Genomic DNA, 24,405 nt, shown 5'->3' on the forward strand with positions numbered 1-24,405 from the left:
TTATTATATAAAATATATCCTATGTAATGTGTATGAATTATCATGACAAATTATTATTTTTATTATAAAATAAATAATCTAGGAGCACTGCAAAATAAACACAAAATTTAATCAGCTGTCTTTGCAAAACTGCACTATTAGAAACGCACTACGCTCGACGTGTTTTGTTTTTCGGTACTATGCTACAAATCAAACGTTGCATCGGAAATACTCATCTAGTTTTAGAATTGAATAATATGTCTTATGTTTGTATGAATACGGTCTATAATTGCTTGTTGAATTTTGAGAGGCGTTAACGGCGAGCAGAAATCCGGCCAATAGAAGCCGAGAACTAAATTCTCGGATTGGCCATTAGTGAGCTCCGCCAATGACGGCGAGGCAAGGGCGGCGGGCTAATTTAATGGCGGGGAGAAAAAAGCAGTGGGGATAAAAATGCACAAGTCGAGAAGCGAAAAGTGACAAGTCGCGAGATGTTTGTATGCAGCAATGACGTTTTTGATTCGGATCAGTTTTTATCTTGGAGTCTAGAGAACGGACGTCCTTCTGGGCGGAGTCAGAGTGCGACGCTGCTACTGAGCACTGCCAAGACAAAACTGTCAGACGTCGACTAACCTCGGCCGTCGCGGTACACTCGCCGGGAACGATTTGACAGCTGTGATGTCATACACTGTCATCGATAGCGACTCGTTCGCTATAATATTAACACCACGAATGACACAATAAATTCGCGGACTATAATAATAATATTGTGCATTTTATATATGTATAAATAAATATACATATAAATAAATTTTTAGTATTACTATCATTATTAATGTGCTGAACAATAGGCCTAAAGTGTTATTAACTAAATTAAATAAAATGAATTCTCCGAGCGGCGGTACGGTCCACGTGGCGGCTCCGAGCGCGTTGGCCGCAAGAAGAAGTCCGGCCTCGTTGCAACGCTCGCCTTTCGCGATCCAAGAATTGTTGGGGTTGGCAGAGCCTTCGAGGCCGTTGTACCCTTCTGCTCCTCCACCTCATCTGTCTCATCCGGGCCATCCGGCTCATGCGGCCCCTCATCCGATGTCGGTGGCCGCAAGCCGCATGGCTTATTTTAACGCACAGGCCGCCGTCGCAGCCGCTTTCCTGCCTCAACACGGCCCAGCTTTGCTCCACGGTGGTCCACCGCCAGGTATGTTTTTATTACATAAAAAAATCACAGCAGATTTATCCTCTTATTAATTTAATTTTCCGCCTTGAATAATTTTTCATAATTAAAAAAAACGAATTAACTCCATTTATAATTTTTTTTTATAATGTACTATCGTTATAAAAATATAAAGCATGAGGTTTATTTTATCCGACGGAAAAAGTTTGCAGAAATTATTCTGTACTAATATTTGCCGCTTAATTTATTGTGACGCATTTTTTAAATGCTCATTATTTAACTTATTAATAAAGCAATAAATATATTGTAATATAAATAGTAAAATATATATATATACATATGTGAACATAAATATTAATTTGTAAAATTGTTTGTAATCACTCACAAGACAATATTAATATTTTTTGATTATAAATCCTAAACTTTTACATTTCTATTTTACTAGTGTAACATAATTTTTATTCCTTTAAAATAAAAACCCGTATTTATTAGGTCAATAATAAGTATGTTTATTTATGTTTTTAAATATATGGTTAGTCATATTTAAGTTAAATGATAATATTATTAAAGAGAAAATGAAAATTTAATATTTAGAAAATATACTGATCGTTTATTATTTTAACTGAAGATGCCTTTATTTCATTTGCTAACATATTAAAATGTAGGTTATTTAAATTAGATTTTGTAACCTGAAAAGTGAGTTTATTTATACAAAAGTAAATAGTCAAAAATATAAGGTAAAACATTTTTTTACCATATAAAATATTTTAAGTGAAAATTTGATATGCTTCGCCGGCTACATGCAGCAGGTTGGCATCAGTTTTAATGTCCATATATTTTTTAGCATAATTTGGTGTTACTGTTCTCTCTAAGTAACACTTTTTATGTTGTCGCAGAATATTTGTTTATTTAATTAAATAATTATGGCAATAAAAACAAAAAGTTTAGTAGTTTTAATAAGTATATATATAGTATTATTATTAAAGATTTGTTATATATGATACAAATGTAAGTATTTTATATATATATAATTTAATAAAAACAATTGTAGCTCTGTATTTATTTGGTCAGTAATTTAATTACACATTCAGCTAAAATCTTACGTTTTTTAAATTAAATAGTTTTTTATATTTTTACCAAATGTTAGTATTATATTTTACCAAAGAGCTATACGTTTCTAAATTTTAAATAAAATTGATCTGTAAAAATCTAATATAATTTAAAAAATAGAACTTACAATATAAACAATATAATAATGAAATTACTATTTAGCAATAAATATGTATATAAATAAAAATACTAATGTATATAAGAAAGGTCTGTATTTATTTATTAATTCAGTAAATTTTAAAAGACTAATTTTTAAATTAAATGGTTTTGCTAGTAATTGTTGCTTGAAATAAATGGGTTCCGTAAAAATCAAATATAATGTTTTAGGAATGAGATTTACATTATAAAATGTAATTTAATATTGAGATTAATATTTAATAAACGTATAAATATATAAAAAATATTTATACATGTTAATGGAGCTAGTATTAATTTGGTCAGTAATTTAATTATTTGGTCAAAAACGTAACTGGTTGAATTTTTATTTTTTTCAGGACATATTAAAGGGTTAGTTTTTGTAATTAAAATGTTATTTATATTTTACTAAATATTGGAAAATAGATATTAAATAACTTAAAATATATTCACACAAAAATCACATTTAATCATTGTATCGTTTATATATATATATATATATTGAAAAAAAATTGTATTGACTGTTATAATAAAAATGGTACTTTAAATTAACTACTAACTGAACATATATTATTGATATCATTGACCGTTTTATTTTAAAGTTAGCTATTAATTCTGGTTAACACTGAGCATATTAGATGAAAAAAATGTTACACGCGGTTGTGGTAATTGTTTATAATATAACATCTTTAGTTTATAATTTCATTATTTTTTACTCAAAATAAGTATAATAAATCTATTAGAAATGAAATGAGATGATGATTTTTAAAAATATTTTAAAGCATTAGAAATATTTAAAAAATATAATATATGTATATAATGATATACAAATAATTAATTTGCATATTAAATATTTACTAAACATAAATTTTTATTAAGGATATATCCACAAAATTATTTGAAGAAATAAATAAAAATATATATAAAAAAATAATGATAATTTAATCGTTTATAATAATAATAAACTAGTAAAAAAATATATTTAAATATTATAAAAAAAAAACAGTTTTTATAAAAAATACTTTATAAGAACAACAATAAGTTTCATGTAAATTGGAACAGATTGTTTTTTCAAATTTATCTTAAGCTATTGCTTAATTTATCTTATAATGTGATAAACATTGCTTAATTTATCTTATAATGTGATAAATTTTGCGAATATTTCATATATAAATATTTGGTTATTGTTTTTTTTTAAACATTAAAATCAATAATCTGTTCTATTTTTATAGTTTGCAGTAAATTTATGGTAGCTGAAATATAATATAATTAATTTTATATTGCTATATAAGTTACGAAAAACGTAAAAATGAATATTTTCTACAATATTATATTACAATAAAAAAATTTAGCTTGGTAATCAAATACTTAAAAAGCTTCCTATTATTTAATTGTATTTTTTTGTAGTGCTAGATCAATATATTTGTATCATAAAACTTTTTATATACTTCCGTGAGATTTGGAAATACTAAGAAAAGCGAATCTGTGATAATCGATTAGAGTTATAATTAAATAATAATCAGCAATTCCGATCTCTTAAAAACGATAGAAAAATAAAAACATATGAGGGTTTATATAACCCAGATAGGTATTCAACTTATACGTAGATGTAAAACCTTTAATTATGTAAAAAAATTATATATATTTATATTTTTGATGTAAAATGTATCTAAAATATTTAAATTTATTTTAGAAATAAATTATTTATAGCACTTTATATAACTTGTATTAATATAATAGGTATACACATCATTTTATCATTGTATTTATTTACAAAGCTACTCTATATCATAGTAACACATACCGTTTTATAATTGCCCCTTTGTTCCGATTCGTATTAGCCATTAGCGCACGAGAGATAACATCTTCAAAAGGATATACAATGTTACATCGAATCAAATTTCGCGCAAACATCTCTGAAATTGCCATTTACTGTTTTTATACCGCCTTCTGTGTGCACACACAATACATTCACTTTAAGCTCACGACGAAAAACTTATAATATATGTTTATATTATATTATTATTTATTAAATTTAACCAATAAGAGTACCGTTCGTCTCTTTGTCTTAGAGAATTTATTACAACAAATTCATAATGACTAATTTGGTCTCTCTCTCTCTCTCGCCTGTCGAAACAATGCGGGCGAATTGCGGAGCCTGCTCAAAGGATTTATTAGTTTCTAATTATCCTCGCAAACAATGTTGATATCTCCACTCACCACCGCCGTATCCTTTTATGATGTAAGCTTTGTAGTTAGCTCACTCTCTCTGTGTGTTGTCTTTGAAGGGATTTGCGTTCGAATAATTAGCTTCATAATAAGCCCGTATGGCGAGCGTTCACTTCAATGGGTAAAAATATCATATTTTTGTGCTGTTCCTTTGTACCACCGATTAAATGACACCTGAAAGGATTCGCTTTAATAAGCCCTCAACGTCGAGGATATGCCAATGAGGTTTAAGGACAATGAGACCGGTTCGTGCGAAAATGCGAGGCTGTGCGAGAGTGACGTGTGCCCGACGCTTTGGTAATTGGCTGACGAATGAGTTTTTAATTAATTAATATAATAATATATAAATTGAGACGGACCATACAAAGGCTCACCTCCTTTGTTAAGATCTTATTTTAGACCAAAAGTGATTATTCATCAAAAAGGATAAGCTAGACAATAGTTGGATCACAAAAATAGGAAAAATAAGGGTTTCTCATAAATAACACGCAAAGATTCTCCGGTGCATTGAATGAGTATTTCTTTGTTACGAAACGGTCACGTTAAATAATATATCACCGGAAGACGAGAAGCACCGTAAGGCGACAATACTCCCGTTACACAATTCAACCTAGTAGTGAGATAGTAGATTGAAATCAGTTTGTAAATCAATGTAAAATATTTTAATAATTATAATTGTAAGCTGTAATAATAATATTAAGTATTATGATTACAGATTATTAATAATAAATATCAATATGCTCAATCAAGCACGATTTTATTTTATTAATTCATCACGATGTTCATTCTTGGGATTAGAAAAATTAAAAAAAAACTTAATCTGTATATTAGTGATATAAATTTTAGTAATTATAAGCTATTATAACATAGTTACACCAATAGACCGAGCTTGATTTTATTTTAATTATTTATCCGTAAGATATAAAAATCTAAGAAATCTAATGTAAATTTCAAAACGTACTATTTAATTTTATAATACTTAAATTAAACCGAAGAAATTTATATGCTACTTACAAATTAAACTTATTCTAAATTGTTTCTGTTATCATGAATTATTTTTTTAGTATCGGGAAACGCATATATGCGTCATTGCTTGATTGGAACTTTAACTATTTAAAAAACATATAACTAACATGTGTTAATTTAATATTATATTTATGTTGGAGCTATAATGTAATGTATTTAATGCATATTAGGGGATTTGACACAATTTTTTATTTGTAATATGTACAAAAATATACTTCGTGATAGTTTTAATCCTCAGGCTTAAAATTGTTGCATTCTGATAAATAATATAATACATATTATCATAATGTTTATTTTAATTTTATTGATTCAAGATGTCATTTTCTTATAATCGGTGAATTTTTTAAGATTCGTTGATTATTGCGCAAACGAAAATAACGCACAGCTGATCAATGTACACATGTATATGTATAATTAAATTAGTTATTTTCATTGGCATGATACAATTGCATTTCCTATAATCACACAATTTTTTACTTTAAAATAGAGAAAAATATTAAACAGTTGGAATTAAAAGTAAAATATATTTAACCTATGTTCATCACATATGTTCAAAATTTACGCTGTGTGCGCAATTTTCTTATGCGCAAAAATCAGGTCAACATTTTTTAATTCCATTAGCAATAAATGTTAAGTGTTTTGCTTTAAAATATTCTGATTTTTTGTGTTGGATTGATCAAAATAAATGGTAGTCGGAATGAGTAAGGTCTGGAGAATAAGGTGGATGAGATAAAAAATTACAGTAAAATTCCTTGATTTTATCGAGAATTAATTTTGCCACATTGGGACGTGCATTGTCGATTGTAAAACTATTCGACTTCTATGGACAATTGCAGTGCTATTTTATATGACTTCTTTCTACAAATGAACCACCTAATTAAAATAGAAGCATTCTTTTAATGTTTGCCCAAGCTTAAGAGTTTTTTAATGCACAGTTCCTTTGCAATCCCAATAAATACACAAACTAGCTTTTTTTACAGTAAGCTCGGGGTTTGAGGTAGAGTTTTCTACTAAACCTTTGAATAACCACTATCTTTTACATCGATTGCTGTGGTACAACACCCATTTATCATCTCCGGTTATCAAACAATTAAGAAAACGCGACTAAGCTTCAAAATCCAGAAGCTCTTTTGATATGCGGATACGATTTATGTTCTTCGCTCAATTCCTGTAAAACACATACACTCCAAACCTTCCCAATATTCTGTGCGTCTTAGCACTGTTGTGTTTCTCGAGCAACTGATGGACAGGGATTTCAACTTTTTTCCAGGGGGCAAAAAGGTTGCCAGCCAGTGATCGTATTTTTAATTTTTTTTTAAATTTATTATATTATTCTGGCCAAACTCAAGGGGAGTCCCTGCTTAGAAACTACGCCAAAAGCAATAAAATTCCGTCACTTACGCAGTGGAAACGATTGTTTACTTAGCAATCATATTAAGAATTTTATTAACGATATTACGATTTACAATAAGAATCAAATGAAGCATATCTAAACCGAATTTTGACCAATAAAAGAGCGCAAAAAACAATTATCACTTCTCAGAAGTCAAAAATCCACGTCAAAAGCAATAAAATCGTGTCGGCGTCGTCGCAGTGGGATCGCTCGTTACCGAGCGTTCCCACTACGACGACGTCGACACGATTTTATTGCTTTTGACGTGAATTTTTGACTTCTGAGATGTGATAATTGTACATTGGTGATAAGATTTTATTTTTATATTATGTTTTAAATAATATTTATTATAAGTTATGTACCTAAATATAATATATAGTCAATTTTCCATTTAAAAAAACGTTAATTATATTGAGATGTTTTTTATTTTGCATTTATTTAAATTTATGTTAAAACTTTTTTTTTAATAATAACTTATACAGGAGTATTTAAACCAGATTTTTTAATACCTGTAGTATGTTATGGTATTTGAAATTATAAAATCATAAAATCCTACAATATTTAAGTAAGAATGTCTGTATCTCAAATGCTTATAATCGAATTTAATCTTTTAATTCTGTACTGGATATTAATTGTAGTTTAATAATACGAATAATACCGTATTTACTTAAAAGTAATTTACATATATTTACCCCTTGAATCTACATATACATATATACTAAATTCCATAAATCGAATTTAAGTTAACAGATGTGTTGAAAGGGTTTTCAATACAAAAATGCATCACATAAAGGTTTATATCACAGCACTTTTGTAGTCCAACCGCCGTCGATTTCATCCACGAGTTGTGCGAATTTAATAGTAGTTCCAGATAGAAGAATATATCGGCCTGCAGAGGTGTATTCTCGTTCAAGTGGCACCTTCGCCGTGGGACGCTGCGTGGAATAACAGTAGGGGGACAGCGAGAGTGAGGAGAGATGGCGAGATAGGGTGCCAGGAGAGGGTCCTGGAGGAGCACTCTCGGCCGACACCTCCGAACTGCGGGGCACAAATGAAGCGCGTTAAAGGCCCACAATGGATGCCGGCTTTTGTTTTGGCCGTTTGGCCGATGTGCGGGGATCATCACGCTATATTCTTGGTCTTCTGTGAAATATATATAAAATAAAAAAAAAATTTGGTAATCAAAAATCATTGAAGAATTTGAATATGCATATCACTGGGCGTGATAATATTTTTTTTATAATTTATAACAATATTATAAAGTTAGTTGTTACGTATATTAAATAAAAAAAAATATTAAATATATTTATATATTATTAACTAGAGAAATAAAAATAAAAATAAAGTATATATTTATTCTCTAAAAACACCCTTTAAACGTATGCTTATATTTTTCTTTCTATTTGTTTTGATATTGTTATTGTTCAACTATGTATTTATATTTTATGAAACGTCGTTACAAAAAAATCAAAGTTTTTTTAAGCACATAATAAAATTCAATTTATAAGTTGGGTTTTAAGAGGTCTATGTATTTTTATATAATATAATACTAAGAACATATGCTTAAAAATTATATAAATAAATACGAATTTCCGTTAGTCTGTCCGCACACACATTCAAATACGTAAACTTCATTCACACAAGGTCTGATGAGAAAAGACGTTTTGGTCTGAGTATATAGTGCATATAAAAAAAGAATCGCTTACCTTTCAACGCCCTTTGTAATTCCCCTGCATAATGAAGCGATGTGTGCCTCAATGGTCAAAGAAATTTGAACGAAAACTGCAGATAAAATTATAAATTATTTTATTATAATAAATCGATTTAAATAAATAATATATTATTATTATTTAATATATCATAATAACAATTGATAGATTAAATATTAGCATACTTAACTACTCAACGATTTAAATTTGTATTAAAATATTATTCTATTGTTTCCCTTATCTCGTTAGAGGTGTATGTGTGTATATTGGTATAAAATAAATTTTTCGCCTCGTCGTTGTATATTTATACGGCGTCGCGTAATTGCGGAACGGCTCCTCCTGTTTTATTATTGCCATTGTGAAGATAATTCTATTTTATTGCGCTGGCAACACCGCGGCTGCTGATGATGCACCGCCACATCCGGAGCACCCGGAGTAGTCTCGCGGAGTCGCGAATCCTGGCTGTAAAATTAGACTTTATTGCGTTTTCCGCTGAACTAAGAATTAATGAAATAATTAAGAAATAATTTCACCGCGCGAACAAATGGCCCCGAGACGACTTTGGAAAGGGCGACAGGGGCGTCCCGGAATTTAAAAAATATACTTATTCAATTATTAAATCATGTTTGATTTTATCTTGTGATTATTTTATTGTTTTATATTAGGTAATCCCAAAATGAATATTGTTTTTTTAAATTTAAGTCATAGTCAATAGTGTTTTGCCCGTTGAAACCTAAGTACGTATTTTGTTATACAGTGGACTTACGAGTCTGATTTTGACCTCTACATACGAACCTAGATTCGAGATACAAATCGCGATGCACTGCGCTTGCGCGCGCGCCGAAACTATTTATCCGAGCGGTGTTTGTTATTATCTGAAATACGACGCAAAGAAATGCTTGCTGCACATACATATTTAATCTTTTGTGTATCTATTTCGATTTTAAATGGGAAATTACGTTTCAAGATACGAAACAATCGGAAACAAATTAAGTTCGTAAATCGAGATACTACTGATATTTAAAAAAAAACAATTAAGTCTTAAAATTACAATGGCAGAATGGCTATGCATTTATTAAAAAAAATACTAATCACGGCCACTAAGAACATTTTGAAGTGGTATATGATTTATTAGATATTCGTAAATGTCATATATGGTTTAAAAAAATCGAATGGGAAATAATGATATCAAGAATAATCCTCAACATGGGAGACAAGCAATGATGGACTATGATCTCTTGGCTGCATAAATGGAAACAAATTCAACTCAAACTATCTATTAGCTAGCTGAGAAATTAAGCCAGTATGATTCAATTGTGCATAGATACATTAAAAAGATTGGGAAGGCTTTGAGACAAGGTATATGGATTCCACATGAATTGAGCAATGAAAAAAATCAACGCGTATCCGCATGTCTCAAGAGATTCTAGATCTTAAAGGTGGTCACTTTTTCTCGATCATTTGATAACTGGAGATGATAAATGGGTGTTCTATGACAAAAATCTTCATATGACAGTGATTACCTAAAGATTAAGTAGCAAAACCTACCTCGAAGCCCGGATTTTGTGTGTATGGTGGGACTGCAGGGTGATTGTGCATTATGAAATTCTCAAATCTGGCCAAATTTTAAGAAATAACCTAGAGGTGGAAGAAATTTGAATCTTAAAAAATATTTTGAATATTATATTTTGAAGCATTAAAACAAAAATAAACTTTTAAAAGTGTTTTTTAATTATTTATAAAAAAAAAACACATTTATTTTGGGATTATTTAATATAATAATTTATAAAATTGTTCGAAACATAATTTATAAATTATTATTAATACTTTAAAATCACTTTTCAAATTTGTGCAAAAATGCTAATATTATATATTAGTATGTATATAGTCTCGCGGTTGTACTGAATTACGTAGTCTCCAAGTTGTATCGAAGATCGGGTTGAACTCGTAGTATTTTGGTGGCCGCTTTAACTGGACCAGATCCACCGATCATATTTATTTTAAGTCAGAAGTGAAGTGGCGAAAGTAAGTGCGTAAATAAAGTGTCTAAAGGAAGCAATTTAGCACCGCAATGTTTTGTCTTATATACCCTAGAGCCTAGAGGAAATAGGGAGGTACATCGTCACTTCCAGTCCTCGATGTCGATGATTCGGGACGAAACACACTCTTTGTTACTGTTTAGTACATATTTTGTTAGACTCATAGACTAGTTTAAAATCGTTGAAAATTGGTACCGTCGTCATTATATAGATTATATTATCCGGGGATGCTGTGTCTGATACCTGTTCAGCAGAGATATGCATCGACTTTTGCCATTGCCACGGTTTTTATTCAAGAGCTTTAAAACTGTTAATGGAACATTTGTTTGGATATGCAATATCGTTTGATGACATCAACGAGTAAAACTTTGTTTTTTTACATGGTCATATTTTATTCTGTAAATATTGTGCATTTAATAAAAATAGTAGAGCAATGAAATATAAAATATGATTTGTTGTTCTTTATTTTTTGCTTCTATTGACGAGTATACTATCTATTATAGAATCACTCTGCTATAAAATAAGCTAATATGAATTAAATTAAATATATAATTGTCACGCGCCGCCTCTGTCCTCGCATTTGTACCGGGAACATCCGAATGCTCGGCAAACCCCAACTAAGTTTATTAATTCTCTCGACTCTTAATTAAAATATAAGTAAAGTAGGTGCGCTATCATTCCGTTTCACGGCACCTATGAGCCCGGTCGGTGGACTAGTGCGCCACCCCTGATTGTCGTCTGCCCACCCCTGGCCTGGCCTGACTAGCTGTAATGCTGTTTTAGACCGAACCGGGTAGACAATGCGTTCTGCTCCCAGCGCTCATACATCAACGAGATTTACATAGACGCGTACTTATTACACAAATGTGTGAGCGCGTGTATTTGTGTGCGCTTTAAACGTTCCCTCAGAAAGGATTCTGTTTGTAAATTAGATGGTGGAGTTGCGAATGACTAATTAAATTCGGTTAGTGAATTCCTAAGTTAAACCGATCGAGGTCGTGCGTTGGCGGAAGAATTCCCGTAGAATCTAAGACTCGGATCTATTTTTAGTGCATTTATAAGAGTTCCAAAACTGGTGTACATATATAATACAATATAAAAATAACGTTCATCATTAATTAAAAAAAAAAAAAAATTGTGTAAATAATTTTTTTTTTTTTTAATGCACTATTTGAATTAAAAAATGTACATAAATCAGCACGATAGTTCAGTGGTATAAGTTGGTGACTAATACCTGAAAGACTCGGGATCAAATTCCATATGAAACCTAGTGTTTTTTTAATTTCTGTCGTGTCTGCAAAATCTGTATTAGTGATTATTATATAATTATAATTCTGATCTATTATTACAGATTTGATTTTTCTAGATTTACATAGCCTAAAAGATGAAAATCTATCAATTTTAAGCTGTAAATATAGATTAAAATAAATTAAATAGATGTTATTTATTTCAGTGGCTGTTGATTGTGTTGCGATGCATGTCATGTTACAATGGAAATTTTACAATAAATAAATATATTATTTACGGAAAATATAACTTATTTATAATACATTGTTAAATTAAAAAAAAAATAATCTAATTCGACATAATTATATATGCTGAAAATATGTCACAGGCGGTGTTTTATTTTTTATTGGGAGTATTGTTTGTCGGTTTTGAAAACCTGGGTTTTCAGATTTATTTGTAAAATTCGAAAACTAGTTATTCAATTTAAAATGAACTGGGTTTAAATACTAGAATTATTACACAAAAATAGTTCAATTTAATAATTATTATAAGTTTTAAAATATTCGCCATTTTCACCTAATATTGTAATTTCGGATTATTTGAAAAAATACGAAATTTAAAATTTTAATATTTTAAATTTTTAATTAATCAAATAAATATAGTAACTTTACTTAAAAAACAATTTATCTAAATACATTCGATTAAACTTTCATGAAAATATGTCTTAGACTAAAACTATAAAACATACAATTTTTTTAAATTGTTATGAAAAATACGTCAATCCTTTTGTTATATTTTAAAAATTTAAAGAACATTTAAAAAAATAGTGTGCTGATAACTTGAAAAATAAAATAAATTTTGATGATGAATATATCAATAAAAATATTAATGAGCTTTAAAAAAACTATGAAAAAGAAATATTGTGATTCTTGAAGAAATTGAAAATATAATGGCAAATCTAAATTATGTTTATTTGTGGCACTGGCAACCATTCAATGTATAGATCAATCAATTTTTATTTAATGATGTTCAGAAAACGATAGAACTATTTTATCTTAATCTATATCTAGAATAATAGCAAGATTAATGTAATTTAGTGGGTATTTCTTTTTATGAGAAACACTTGTGTATCAGTTGATTCACAAGATTTAAATTTTAAATCAGTTTGAGTGAATATTTTAAAACAAATTACACTTTATTATTACTAAAAAACAATAAACCGGTTTTAACTGGTTTTTGGATGTACGGGAATACGAAAACTATTTTTTTTATCAAAATCGATTTTTGCGAAAAATATGTCTACTATAGATTAAAAAGCATTTATATTTTATCTTGGATTTACAACACATCATAGATTAAAATAATTTCTAAAATATTTGATAAATAAATTTGGCCAAGTTTTTAAAATTATTAATCATTTATCTATGTTTTATTTCACTTGCATCTTTGATAAACTGAAAAATAAAATTAAATATGATAATGAATACATCAGTAAAAATATTAATGAGCTATAAAAAATAAACATTGTGATTATTGCCCGTTGTAACGCATTGGGCTTACGCTTGTTGAGTTACTATAGATTTAAAAAAATCATTTTGTGATTTACAACACATCATAAATAAAAATATCTAAAATATTTGATAATTAAATTTTGCTAAGTTTTTAAAATCAGTAATAATTTATATATGTTTTATTTCACCTGCGTCTTACTTCACACGTTATAGAACAGGGGTGTCAAACTCAAAAGGCACCAAGGGCCGCATAAGGTGTTTTGAGCACGCCGGCGGGCCGCATCAAAAAACTTAAGAATCACTGTAACATTTCGTATTATATTTAATTATTTTACATACTTACTACAACGGCTACATTAAGCTATTGTCTCTTAACGCTAAGTATAATAATTTTGATCAAAATTTTGAAGGATGGGATGAAAAAAATATAACATTACATTATCAAAAAAAATACAATTTATTTATTACAGATACAATATTATTTTTGCCCTGAGGTTTGATGCCTCTTTTTCATCACAATTGTTTTTATATTAGGCTTAAATGTATTTGTTGTTCCCACCTTCATTAGGGATGACAAATGTTTATCATTAAGCCTTGTTCTTTGGGATGTTTTTGTTAATTTCATAAATGAAAATAACTGTTCGCACAAATAAGTGGAACCGAACATTGCCATAATTTTTATTGACAGTTTTTTTAAGTTCGTATAGCTTTTGGGGAGGTATGAATAAAAACCAGGTATCCCCACTTCTAAATACTTAGCTCTGAGCGTAGAATCTGACTGCATTTCTAATAATTCCATCTGCAAATTTTCTTCTGCTTTTACAACGTCAAAGTTGAACGGTGCCGAGAATAATGAAAATTGTTCATCCAAAGATGAGAAATCACTAAATCTATTCTGAAATTCTTCCAACAACAAATCCAGGTGACTTTCGTATTTAGAAAAGGTAAATATGGATTCAGTATTAACATTGTTTTTGAGTTCTTTGCAGTTAGGAAAATGAACCAAATTTTCACGTGACAACTGTGTCTTCCATAATTTTAGTTTTGTAATGAAGCATTTGATATCATCGTACAACTGAGTGATGAGTTTGTTTTTGCCTTGTAATTTCAAATTAAGATCACTTAAATGTGCAGTAATATCTACAGCAAATGCTAGATCATGGACCCAACTGTCATCCTTTATTTCATCCGTGTTTTTACCTTTAATCTCCAAAAATAAAATGATTTCTTGTCTTAGCAAATAAAATCTTTTCAACACTTTATGACACGATAACCATCGAACTGCTGTGTAGAACGGAACATCTGTAAACTCATTATCCATATCTTCTAACAGCTGACTGAATTGACGATGGTTGAGAGCATTTCCTTTGATAAAGTTTACTGTTTTTGTAACCAAACTAAGCACGCGGTCCAATGGTAATGTCTTTGTACACAAATTTTGTTGATGAATAATACAGTGAAAATGGACAAATGATGAATCTGGATACAAGTTGTTAATTTTTGTTCGCAATTTGGCAGCAACACCATTATGCCTGCCAGACATATTCGCTGCACCATCAGTAGATAAGCACACAAGTTTACTCAAATCAAAATCATAGTCATCCAAAATCCCCTCGACTTTTTCAAAAATGTCTTCACTTTTCGTTGTATCGTGCATTGGAATCAATTCGATGAGTTCTTCGTAAACATTGAATTCAGTGTCACAGGCCCTGATAAACACTGCGAGCTGTGCGATTCCTGTGATGTCAACAGTCTCGTCCAACGCAATAGAATAATGCTCAAATTTGCATGATGCAGCCTTCAATTGTTGTTTCAGATCATCCGCCATTTCATCAATACGTTCAGCTACAGTGTTTCTAGTTAATGATATGTCCTTAAATAACTGCGCTTTCTGTGGGAACACAATGTCAGCCGTTTTTACAAGGCATTGCTTTATGAAATTTCCTTCACTGTAAGATTTCCCGCTCATGGCGATCATTCGACTGAGTTCATAGCTTGCATGCATCACTGCTTCATTTTCTTGAACTACCTTGACAAACATAGATTGCTGTTTTTTCAGTCCCAATTTGAGCTCTTTCAATTTTTCTTCTCTCATTAATCCTTCGTATTTATCATATATTGATTTATGTTGTTCATAGTGCCGTTTAATGTTATATATCTTTGGCACATTAATAGTATTATTACATATTAAGCAAATTATTTTATCTTTTCCTTCACAGCAAAAATATTCTAATTCCCACTTTCCTTGAAAATTTCGGTGCTCATCGCCGATTTTTCGTTTTGACATATTGAATACAAAAGGCTGGAATAAATAAATAAGGGGCATTATATTAAATAAATAATTTTTTGGGGTTAGCTATTCGAGCCGCGGGTACGTACTTTTGGAAGCTCCTCGCGTTGTTTCAACTTCCGAGGCGGCTTTTCGGCTCCGATCGAGCACAATTTCGGCTGAGATATTGGCGGGCAGACGGGTCGCTTCTAATGAGACTTTTTTCCAGCGAATAGCCCTTAGTTGTCGAAATCGTCGCGAACTATAGTAATTTGAGGTTAAAAACATAGGGATGTTCAAGAGCGCGCGCGCGCGCTCGCTCGCTCGCTAATTATTGTAACGCGACTTTTACTCAGTTTTAATTACAAATTACTAAAAATCAATATACTTAAATAAATCTGATCCAAAAAACCTTTTGCGTGGACAATTAATGAAAATACCGCGGGTAACCGAGGGCCGCAAAAAAATTGCTTACGGGCCGCATGCGGCCCGCGGGCCGCGAGTTTGACATGGCTGTTATAGAAGGATATGTTTATTAGTTTGTTTAAAATATTTTTTAATATACGATGTAGAGTAATCGATTTTATTTTTGAAATGTTGATAAGATTTAAATAGGAGAACAGGTGATTTTTTTGTAGGACTCATTGTTTTTCAACTATGTTTTGCTTCTTGTAATTGTAATCAGACTTTAGCTATGTGTATAAATAGTAGTAAAAAAATGATGTGGCAGGATAATTTTACATACAATTTTTGAGAAATTACTTTTGATTTTAATTTTTTTTGAGAAAAAAATATTTTACAATTTTTACTTAGATATATAGAACACATATTGAAAAAATATTTGATAAATAAATTTACCCAAAATCATGTTTTATTGTACTTGCGCCTTACTTATAAATGTTTTTATATAAAAAGTTTTTTAAGAACCATATTTTTTTATTGAGTTGTTCTTCTGTAATGCTAAATTAATACTTTTCTATAATTCAAAACGTAATTTGATTTAATGATAATTGTGGCAAATTTAACCAGATGTTTATATTATTAATAAAAAAAACTTTTGATGAAAAAATTGGCCTTAACAACTAATTTTTATATTTAATTTGCAACTAAAAATATACTATTTTCGCAAAAGGATATTTTTTAATTATAACACTGTTCAAGTAATTTTTATTAAATTTTATATCAATTTTATTTTGTAAATTCTACTCAAGATAATTGTTTTTAATTTGTATATAAATTATTAATAGTAATTATTGTATCAAATAATTTCAGATTAAAAAGGTTAATCTAGTACAAAAATTATATTTAAAAAAAAATATTTAAATTCAAAAAAACCGTGACAGAAAATAAATAAATCATTAAAACATTCAGTTGTTTCTAACAGTAATAATTTTTCATTATAATAAATTGTATATCGTTGACGCATAGCTTACAAAAAAATTAATATCAAATACTAAATTAAGCCAACTGGCGCAATTTTCACTACTAACTTCAACATGGCGAATTATTCCTCCATTTTCGGCTTATTTATCGAGTCAAAAGGTGGAATGTCGACAAATCGAGTTTCCGTCGTTATGAAACGGAAAAACGCCCCTGGCGGCCTGAACGTAAACTAATTAATTAGCGCACGACGTGACGCTCGCTCGGCCGGACTAGATTAGGGAACAATGGACCAGTGGCTCTCAACATATAAAACGTAAATATATCAATTAAAATAATATTAATTTTTTTATGCTTTGGCTAATGAAGCGCGGCTAATGAATAGTGCATATTCTAGAACAAAAAATATTCTCAGGCAAATTTGGGCAGACTTTCAAATTGCCTACGGCGAAAGTAGTATGACTGAAAGCAGCAGACTTCAAAGTTGAAGCAACAATGACTCTCCTGAGACAGGGTCTTTGTGTCGCTTCGCTGGCTCGATAAGCGGACCGAGGGTGTCAGGGGGTTAGCTGCACCGTTTGAGGGCGTGTCGTCTCTTGATTCAAAAATATCGGATGTGTAGCAAAAAGGTAGCGAAGATTCCTCAAAAGCTTATATTAAAAATTCGCATGGTTCTAGATATATGCAGTGATTTAAGAATTTTTTTAAAATATATTCTTGCTATATTTTTTTCCAGAGTTGAGCCCTTCAAGGAGAACGAACTTTTTTATAAATATATTCTTTCTATAATTTTTTCCAGAGTTGGGCTCCTCAAAGAGAACGGGCCCCAAGATTTTGTCCCCTCCCTCCGCCCTTCTCGGCCTAGCTATATCAACTAAATAAATAGCTTATTTTTTGTCCATTGAGTATAATAAACTACAACTAACATTTTATCTTTCGAATCAAAAACTTATTTCATTATTTTTTTGTAGGCACTGTAATACTTATCTATAATATAGTATTTTTTTTAAATATTACAATGGTCTATAAATTTGTAACACATATCATATAAATCATATCAATGAGTTTTTAATAAGACAGACAAACTTAATGTAATGTATACCCCTTGGAATGAAAATATTTGAATATCGCATAATTTGCGATTACGTCATCATAGCAAATGACCACTCACAAATCACGAGTCTCTAGCTTCGTCTCTTCGTCTATTCACAGAGATTATATTATGGACATGAACTAAAATAATCAAATAAAATTAATATAAAAAAAAGAGAAAATTGCAGAAGTTAAGAATATATGAACTGAGTAATATATACAATACCGTTTTAGGAATTGATTGTTTGTGCTGATTCAACACAGCTAATTCTCAAAAATATGAATTTATGAGAGATCCAGGATAGCAATTGTGCTTTGTTGGATAAAGTAGTATTATTATACAATTACTGTACTAAATTGGTTAAATACATCTATATTTTATATTAAGAACTAATTACTTATACTCTTTTTCTTTATATCCATATCATCGCACCCATAAACGATTATATCGATTGAGCAATCAGCCGTCTTCTAAAGCAGTAAAGCTTGTCCGTTTCGGTGTCAATTGACGCAAGAGCGATGGAAACTAGGGGATGGGAAGGGACTCTATCACTAACGCATTTATCACCTAGCCCTCCGCTTTAAGGGTAGTCAGCGGGCGGAGGGAGAGCTAAAAAGAAGGCGCCGAAGAAGGAGAAGAAGAGGAAGAAGGAAGAAGAAACGGATCGGCCTAGAGAAAAACATCCTGGCGGTGGGCTGGCTGGCGCAATGAAGTTATAAATCTCGGCTTTAAAGCTAAACCCTAATTTCGGCGCAACAAAAGGGCCCATTCAACGATGGCGGTATTCACGAAATATAATTACGCGCCGAGCGAGATTTTCGGTCGGAAAATGAGAAAATCGAGCTCAATGGGCGGGGGAATTGGGGTGGCGTTGTGCGAGGCGGCAGTGGTAGCTCTGGGAAGCCGGCGGGGAAAATTCGAGGAAAACTCACATAGGATTCGGTGGTTGTCCTTGTAAAGTTTAATTTTTTTATCATTTAATATGATTCACCATGTCATAAGTGATTATTTTTAATATTAAAAACTTAAAAAATATATTGTAGAATATCATAAATGTCGCTAAAAGGATTGGGGCTAAAGACTCTTAAAATTATTTTCAACGACTTAACCCATTATTGTTTACGTTTAAACTCAAACAGATTGGTACTTAGACATTTATTTTAATTAAATCTTATTTACAAATAAGTCATTAAATTATATTTTTAAATCTAGCAATTATTTTTTATATATTTGTTCCTTGGTATTAAATTGTCTTGGCATAAAAGATTTTTTGCTACATTTCGATTTTTAAATAAACATAATTTCACTGTTTTTTTTAATAACTATAATATTTACTTTTTTAGTAATGCATAATTTTTTTTTTTAATTTTTGGTATCTAAATGTTTGGGACCAATCGGTAGACGCAATTCAAGACCATCGGTGACGCGCCACCTAGGGATGTGATAGAGAAAATGTGGTCTGGTCTCATGCTTTTTTAAAAGCTGCAGTCTCTGGAAGAATCGTTGAGGGCCTCTCTCTGTAAGATGCATTAAATATGGGTCCGACTAGCCAAAGGCAAAACTTCAGCGTTGGGCCATCTATCAGTGAAGTCTTCTGAGACTGATGCCGACCATCTAAGGAAGAAAACTGTGAGTACTATGAGGCCTTCGATAAAGGCCTTTTACGCTAAGGTTAAGACCCTGGCGTAGAGGCCTGAAAACGTAGAATCTCTTAATGGCGCAACCCAGATTTACTGGGTCGGGACCGGTTTTCGCAATTATTCGAATATATTCGTAATTTTTTTCCTCAGTCCTTTCTGATAATAATGTATTTAACCAATTATTACAAAAATATTATATAACTGAAAAATTATTATTAGTTAATCTATTTTAAATAATCATTAATTGTTTTCATAATCGTTAAGCTTTTCATCAGTGAGGACGTCAAAAGGATAATGCCTAATTTATTATTGCATACTTTTTGATTAAGGACGTTATTTCTGATTTTTTAAATCAAAAGAATCTTAGATCACCTGCGATTAAACGAATTTCATATATTATAAATAAAGATAGGATTCTTATAGGCGTTTGTTGTGTGAGGATTTACATATTAATTAAATAATATTATAAATTAACCGTGCTCAAATTATTGAATATATTAAAATAAAATCTTTGCGTCTTGAAAATACTAAAACGTCACAAAAATTTGCTACGCACACCTGATTTTAGCGTTAATAAAGGGTGAGCCTTTCCAATATTTTGTTTCGTTCAACGAACGAATTCTGCAAATTTCGGTCATAGTAGATACAGCCGATATGCCAAATATTCACAAATATTTTTCAAGGGCAATGTTTTTGAATTTCGAAATAAAATATAGGCGTATAAATGACCATGGATTTTGGAGTGGCACTAGCCACTCGTGTATATTGAGAGTATACAAATTATTTTATTCTAAGATTTTTTTAAGTTTCATTCGAGATTGTATAAACGAATATTCGATTAATTATTCAAATATTCATATAGTTGAAAATCGGGCGTTTAATTAAAATAATCGGATCCCTAGCCAGGACCTTCCTTATATCTCTTGCTATCTCTGGACGCCAGGTAAAGGAGGTGGGGTAGGGATTTTCAGAACCAAAAACCCCTTATAAAAACATAACTCGTCGAAATGTCTTTTGATAAGTCATGCTTTTTATCTTTATTTTAATTTTGTTCTGAGAAACGTCGTTATTGTATTTGGCGTAGTAAACGGTCGCCACAAAACTTTTATAATATATTATATTAATTGGATTTTTTTAATTATACATATATAAATAATTTTTATTTACCTAGAATGTGTGTATTTTGGTAGTAAATGCTATACAGCGGTAATTTAAATTTTAAATTGGTTAGTTTCGCCAACAGATTTATCTCACAACATTTTTAATACCAGCACATAATTTTACACATACAAAAATCAATTTGTGGTAAAGCGTTGTAATCAAGTTTAATTGTATCAAAATAATGATAGTTTATTATATTACCATAACAAAATTAATAGTGATTTTAAAAAATATTTTCATCAATCAATTTTATAATTCAGTGCAAAATATTTATTTGTTACGATTTTTATACAGAAAATTTTACTTTATCTACATTAGCTTTAAATGTTTACATGTTAATTAAATATATATTTCAATATAAAATATGTATAAAATATGTTATATTTAATTATAAACTGGAGTTATAATGACGAGGGTTTAATTAAAATTACTTTTATATACCTTAATCAAAAATATGATACACTCATATCGTCACCTTATGTTATAATATTAAAAACTATAATAATATATTATTTGTTATATGACATAAGATTTGTTAATATGAAGTAAAAAAGTCTTTCAGTATATTAAGGCATGTTGCCTTTAAAGCAATTTAAACTTTGTCAATAAATCATCCCTAATTAAATTAACGTTGTCTTTCAAACTAAAATGTTGATTAAATATATTTAAGAAAAAATCCTTTATAAAAAGTTATTTTACATGAAAATCAATTTTTCATACATTAAATTAGAATATTATTAAATTTAAAATAATGTAAATAGTAACAAATAATTATTTATTGCTTTATAATATAAATAAAATCATTTCTTATAGTAACTTATACCAGACGTTTATTTATTATATTGCTTAATGAATTACCATATAACATCTAACCTTTCTTATATTTTTTTTGAACATTTTATCATTAAAAAAATATAATTACGACATTTGGTTATAATTCAATAAAATATAAATAAGAATAATTCTTAAATTATATGTTAATAATATTAAATATAGCAGTAACAAGCATATGAGTGTCTGTATTATACATACGTATATGTGCAAAAGCTCTTTTATTTTGCCGGTAATTAGGGCAACTCGCAATTTCAAGAGAGTCACTATATTCTCTCTAGGGTTGTTCAGGGCGTGATGGAATGCGAAGACTCCGAAAAGAGCACGAGGGTCCCCGAGCACCCTCGGGACGTAAGAAATTGGGAAAGAAGAAAGAAAATTAACTCATCTACCACCCCAAAAAAAGCTCGCGTTCCCACTCTCTCTAAAATTAAATTTAGATTCATTTCATACCCACGCATATCAATTTTTGCACATTTTCTTCTATTATAAAAAAAAAATACGACGTCTTAGTGTCGAGGGCCATCCATTGTATACTATTGTCGCATCCAAAAAGTAATCCGATATTCATCCCCCGAGCACACAAAGGGTTGTTAAACTTCACCTATGTCGACAATCTAGCACTTTGTGACAATTGAAGGGAATAATGGGTGATTTTTTTCGCCTTTATTCGAGCACCCAAAATATTTGGACATGTGCGGCTGCGGAAGGAGACCAACAATGGACACCTCCTTGCAGACTGTTAATTTTCTGACACATAAGCCATTCATGGTGCCAGATGAAAAAAGGAAATGTTACAACCCTTCTTCTGGCTGGCAGCCGTAGGAGTAGTGAATGCAATTCCGCTTTTGAATAGGCACGGCCCCAATATCGAAAGCTCACACTGGGTTAATGAATATTTATTATTAAAACCATATGCTGTACGTATACCGATGTTAAAACGAATATTATAGTAAATAGAGTTTGAATACTATAAACATATTGTATTTTAATACAATACGCTGACAAATTAATTGGGTACTAGAATATTAACTTTAGTACTTGACTAAATTTTATAAGTCAAATATTGGCAAAGTTTAAGTGACTTTAAAATAAACTGGACGATTTATATCTCATAGAAAAATATTAGAATACTCGAATTTAATCATTTTCCACCAATAATCCCAATGTCATGTAATCATCCATTTAGCAAAGACTAAATTATTTTGAAAATACCTTATAATTGCTTTTTTAAAAATATTATAACGATGTGAGTGTAACATATTTTTGACTTATAAAAAATATTGCGATTAAACCCTCGTCATTATAATCGTGGTTTACTATACAAAGAACCAATACCAGAGGCATTGGTCATTTTATACATTTCATTATATTTATACCAGAAATGCCTCGCGTGTATAGCAATAATATATCTGTAATCCTCATTCACGTTCGTGAATAAACGAGGCCCTACAAAACGGACGAAAAACGGCCAACAAAGGGCCAACAATGGGCACGCTAAGGGCCACTATTAACGACATAATGGTATTACCAAGGCTTATCCTCGCCACCGCGGCACAATTCGGGAACCGTAGGGATTTTTTTTCCTTCGCTTTCTACACGACGAAGGAAGAGCGTCTTGTATTTCGGCGCGTCCGTGTTGACACGACACACATCGTTGAGCCACTTTCGACGTGTTTTATTCAAAGTCCAAACATATTTTCTTACGAGCTGGGATTCTGAGAACGTGTATGGGCGCTTCTGGGTTTTATTACTTCTTTTAAGACGAAGACTAATATGAATTCTATTGTACTACTGAAATATATACAATATAAAAAATAATTCAATGATATATGCGATTCAGTGGTACAATATGTTTGTATAGTTTTTGAGTAAAGAATAGTTTCATTAAAACGAGTTATGGTGTTTAAATTAGTTATTTAAATGATGGCAACATATACAGTATAAATTAGTATTTTTAATTTTTAAAATTATAGCTAGAAAAATATCTTTAGTGTTTCTTTGTTAAAAAAGTCCTTCTGAATTATAAGTAATAAGTTTTACAAAAAAGTAAGACTTTTATTACACGATATAAACATTGCGAGTATACGAAATATATTATTGTAATAATATTATTAAAATCCTGATCGATCAACAATAAGGTGTTCCTAGATTTTTCTTTATAATTCAATATGTACCTTAGTGTTTTTCAATTTCCATCATATCTAGAAGATTGGAATTAGCGATTATTATATAATTATAATTTCCATCGACAATTGAAGCTTAAGATTTCCTAGATTTTCTCAATTTCACAAATTAATATCCCGATTTTTATTTAAAATAAAAATGAGTCAAGTCGATATATTATTTACTATTGATTGAAAGTTTTCAGTCTGGTATCTCACTACTCTATTTGTAATTGTTGATTGTGTTTACACCGTTGTAACGCACTGGGCTAACGCGTGTCATGTTGCAAATGAAAACTTACAATAAATAAATATATCATGATTATTGAATTTAATT

General features: G+C 30.1%; 1 protein-coding gene across 8 annotated transcripts in view; it reads left to right on the top strand.

The window, feature by feature from the left end:
• Positions 1-549: 549 nt before the first annotated feature.
• LOC148235359 (uncharacterized) overlaps positions 550-24,405 on the top strand; it is a 151,473-nt gene continuing 127,617 nt past the window's right edge. For 6 of the 8 annotated variants that reach the window (XM_088186891.1, XM_088186895.1, XM_088186890.1 and 3 more), the window contains exon 1: positions 596-1,174. In XM_088186891.1, the coding sequence (XP_088043017.1) occupies positions 862-1,174 (313 nt within the window). In that variant the 5' untranslated portion in view covers positions 596-861. Of the gene's footprint in view, positions 1,175-24,405 lie in introns of all 8 variants that reach the window. The other 2 variants (XM_088186894.1, XM_088186896.1) reach the window with 2 other exon arrangements.

This window comes from Plectrocnemia conspersa, unplaced genomic scaffold (assembly GCF_051122295.1).
Source record: "Plectrocnemia conspersa isolate PC_06_02 unplaced genomic scaffold, ASM5112229v1 ptg000005l, whole genome shotgun sequence".
Taxonomy (NCBI): Eukaryota; Metazoa; Arthropoda; class Insecta; order Trichoptera; family Polycentropodidae; genus Plectrocnemia; species Plectrocnemia conspersa.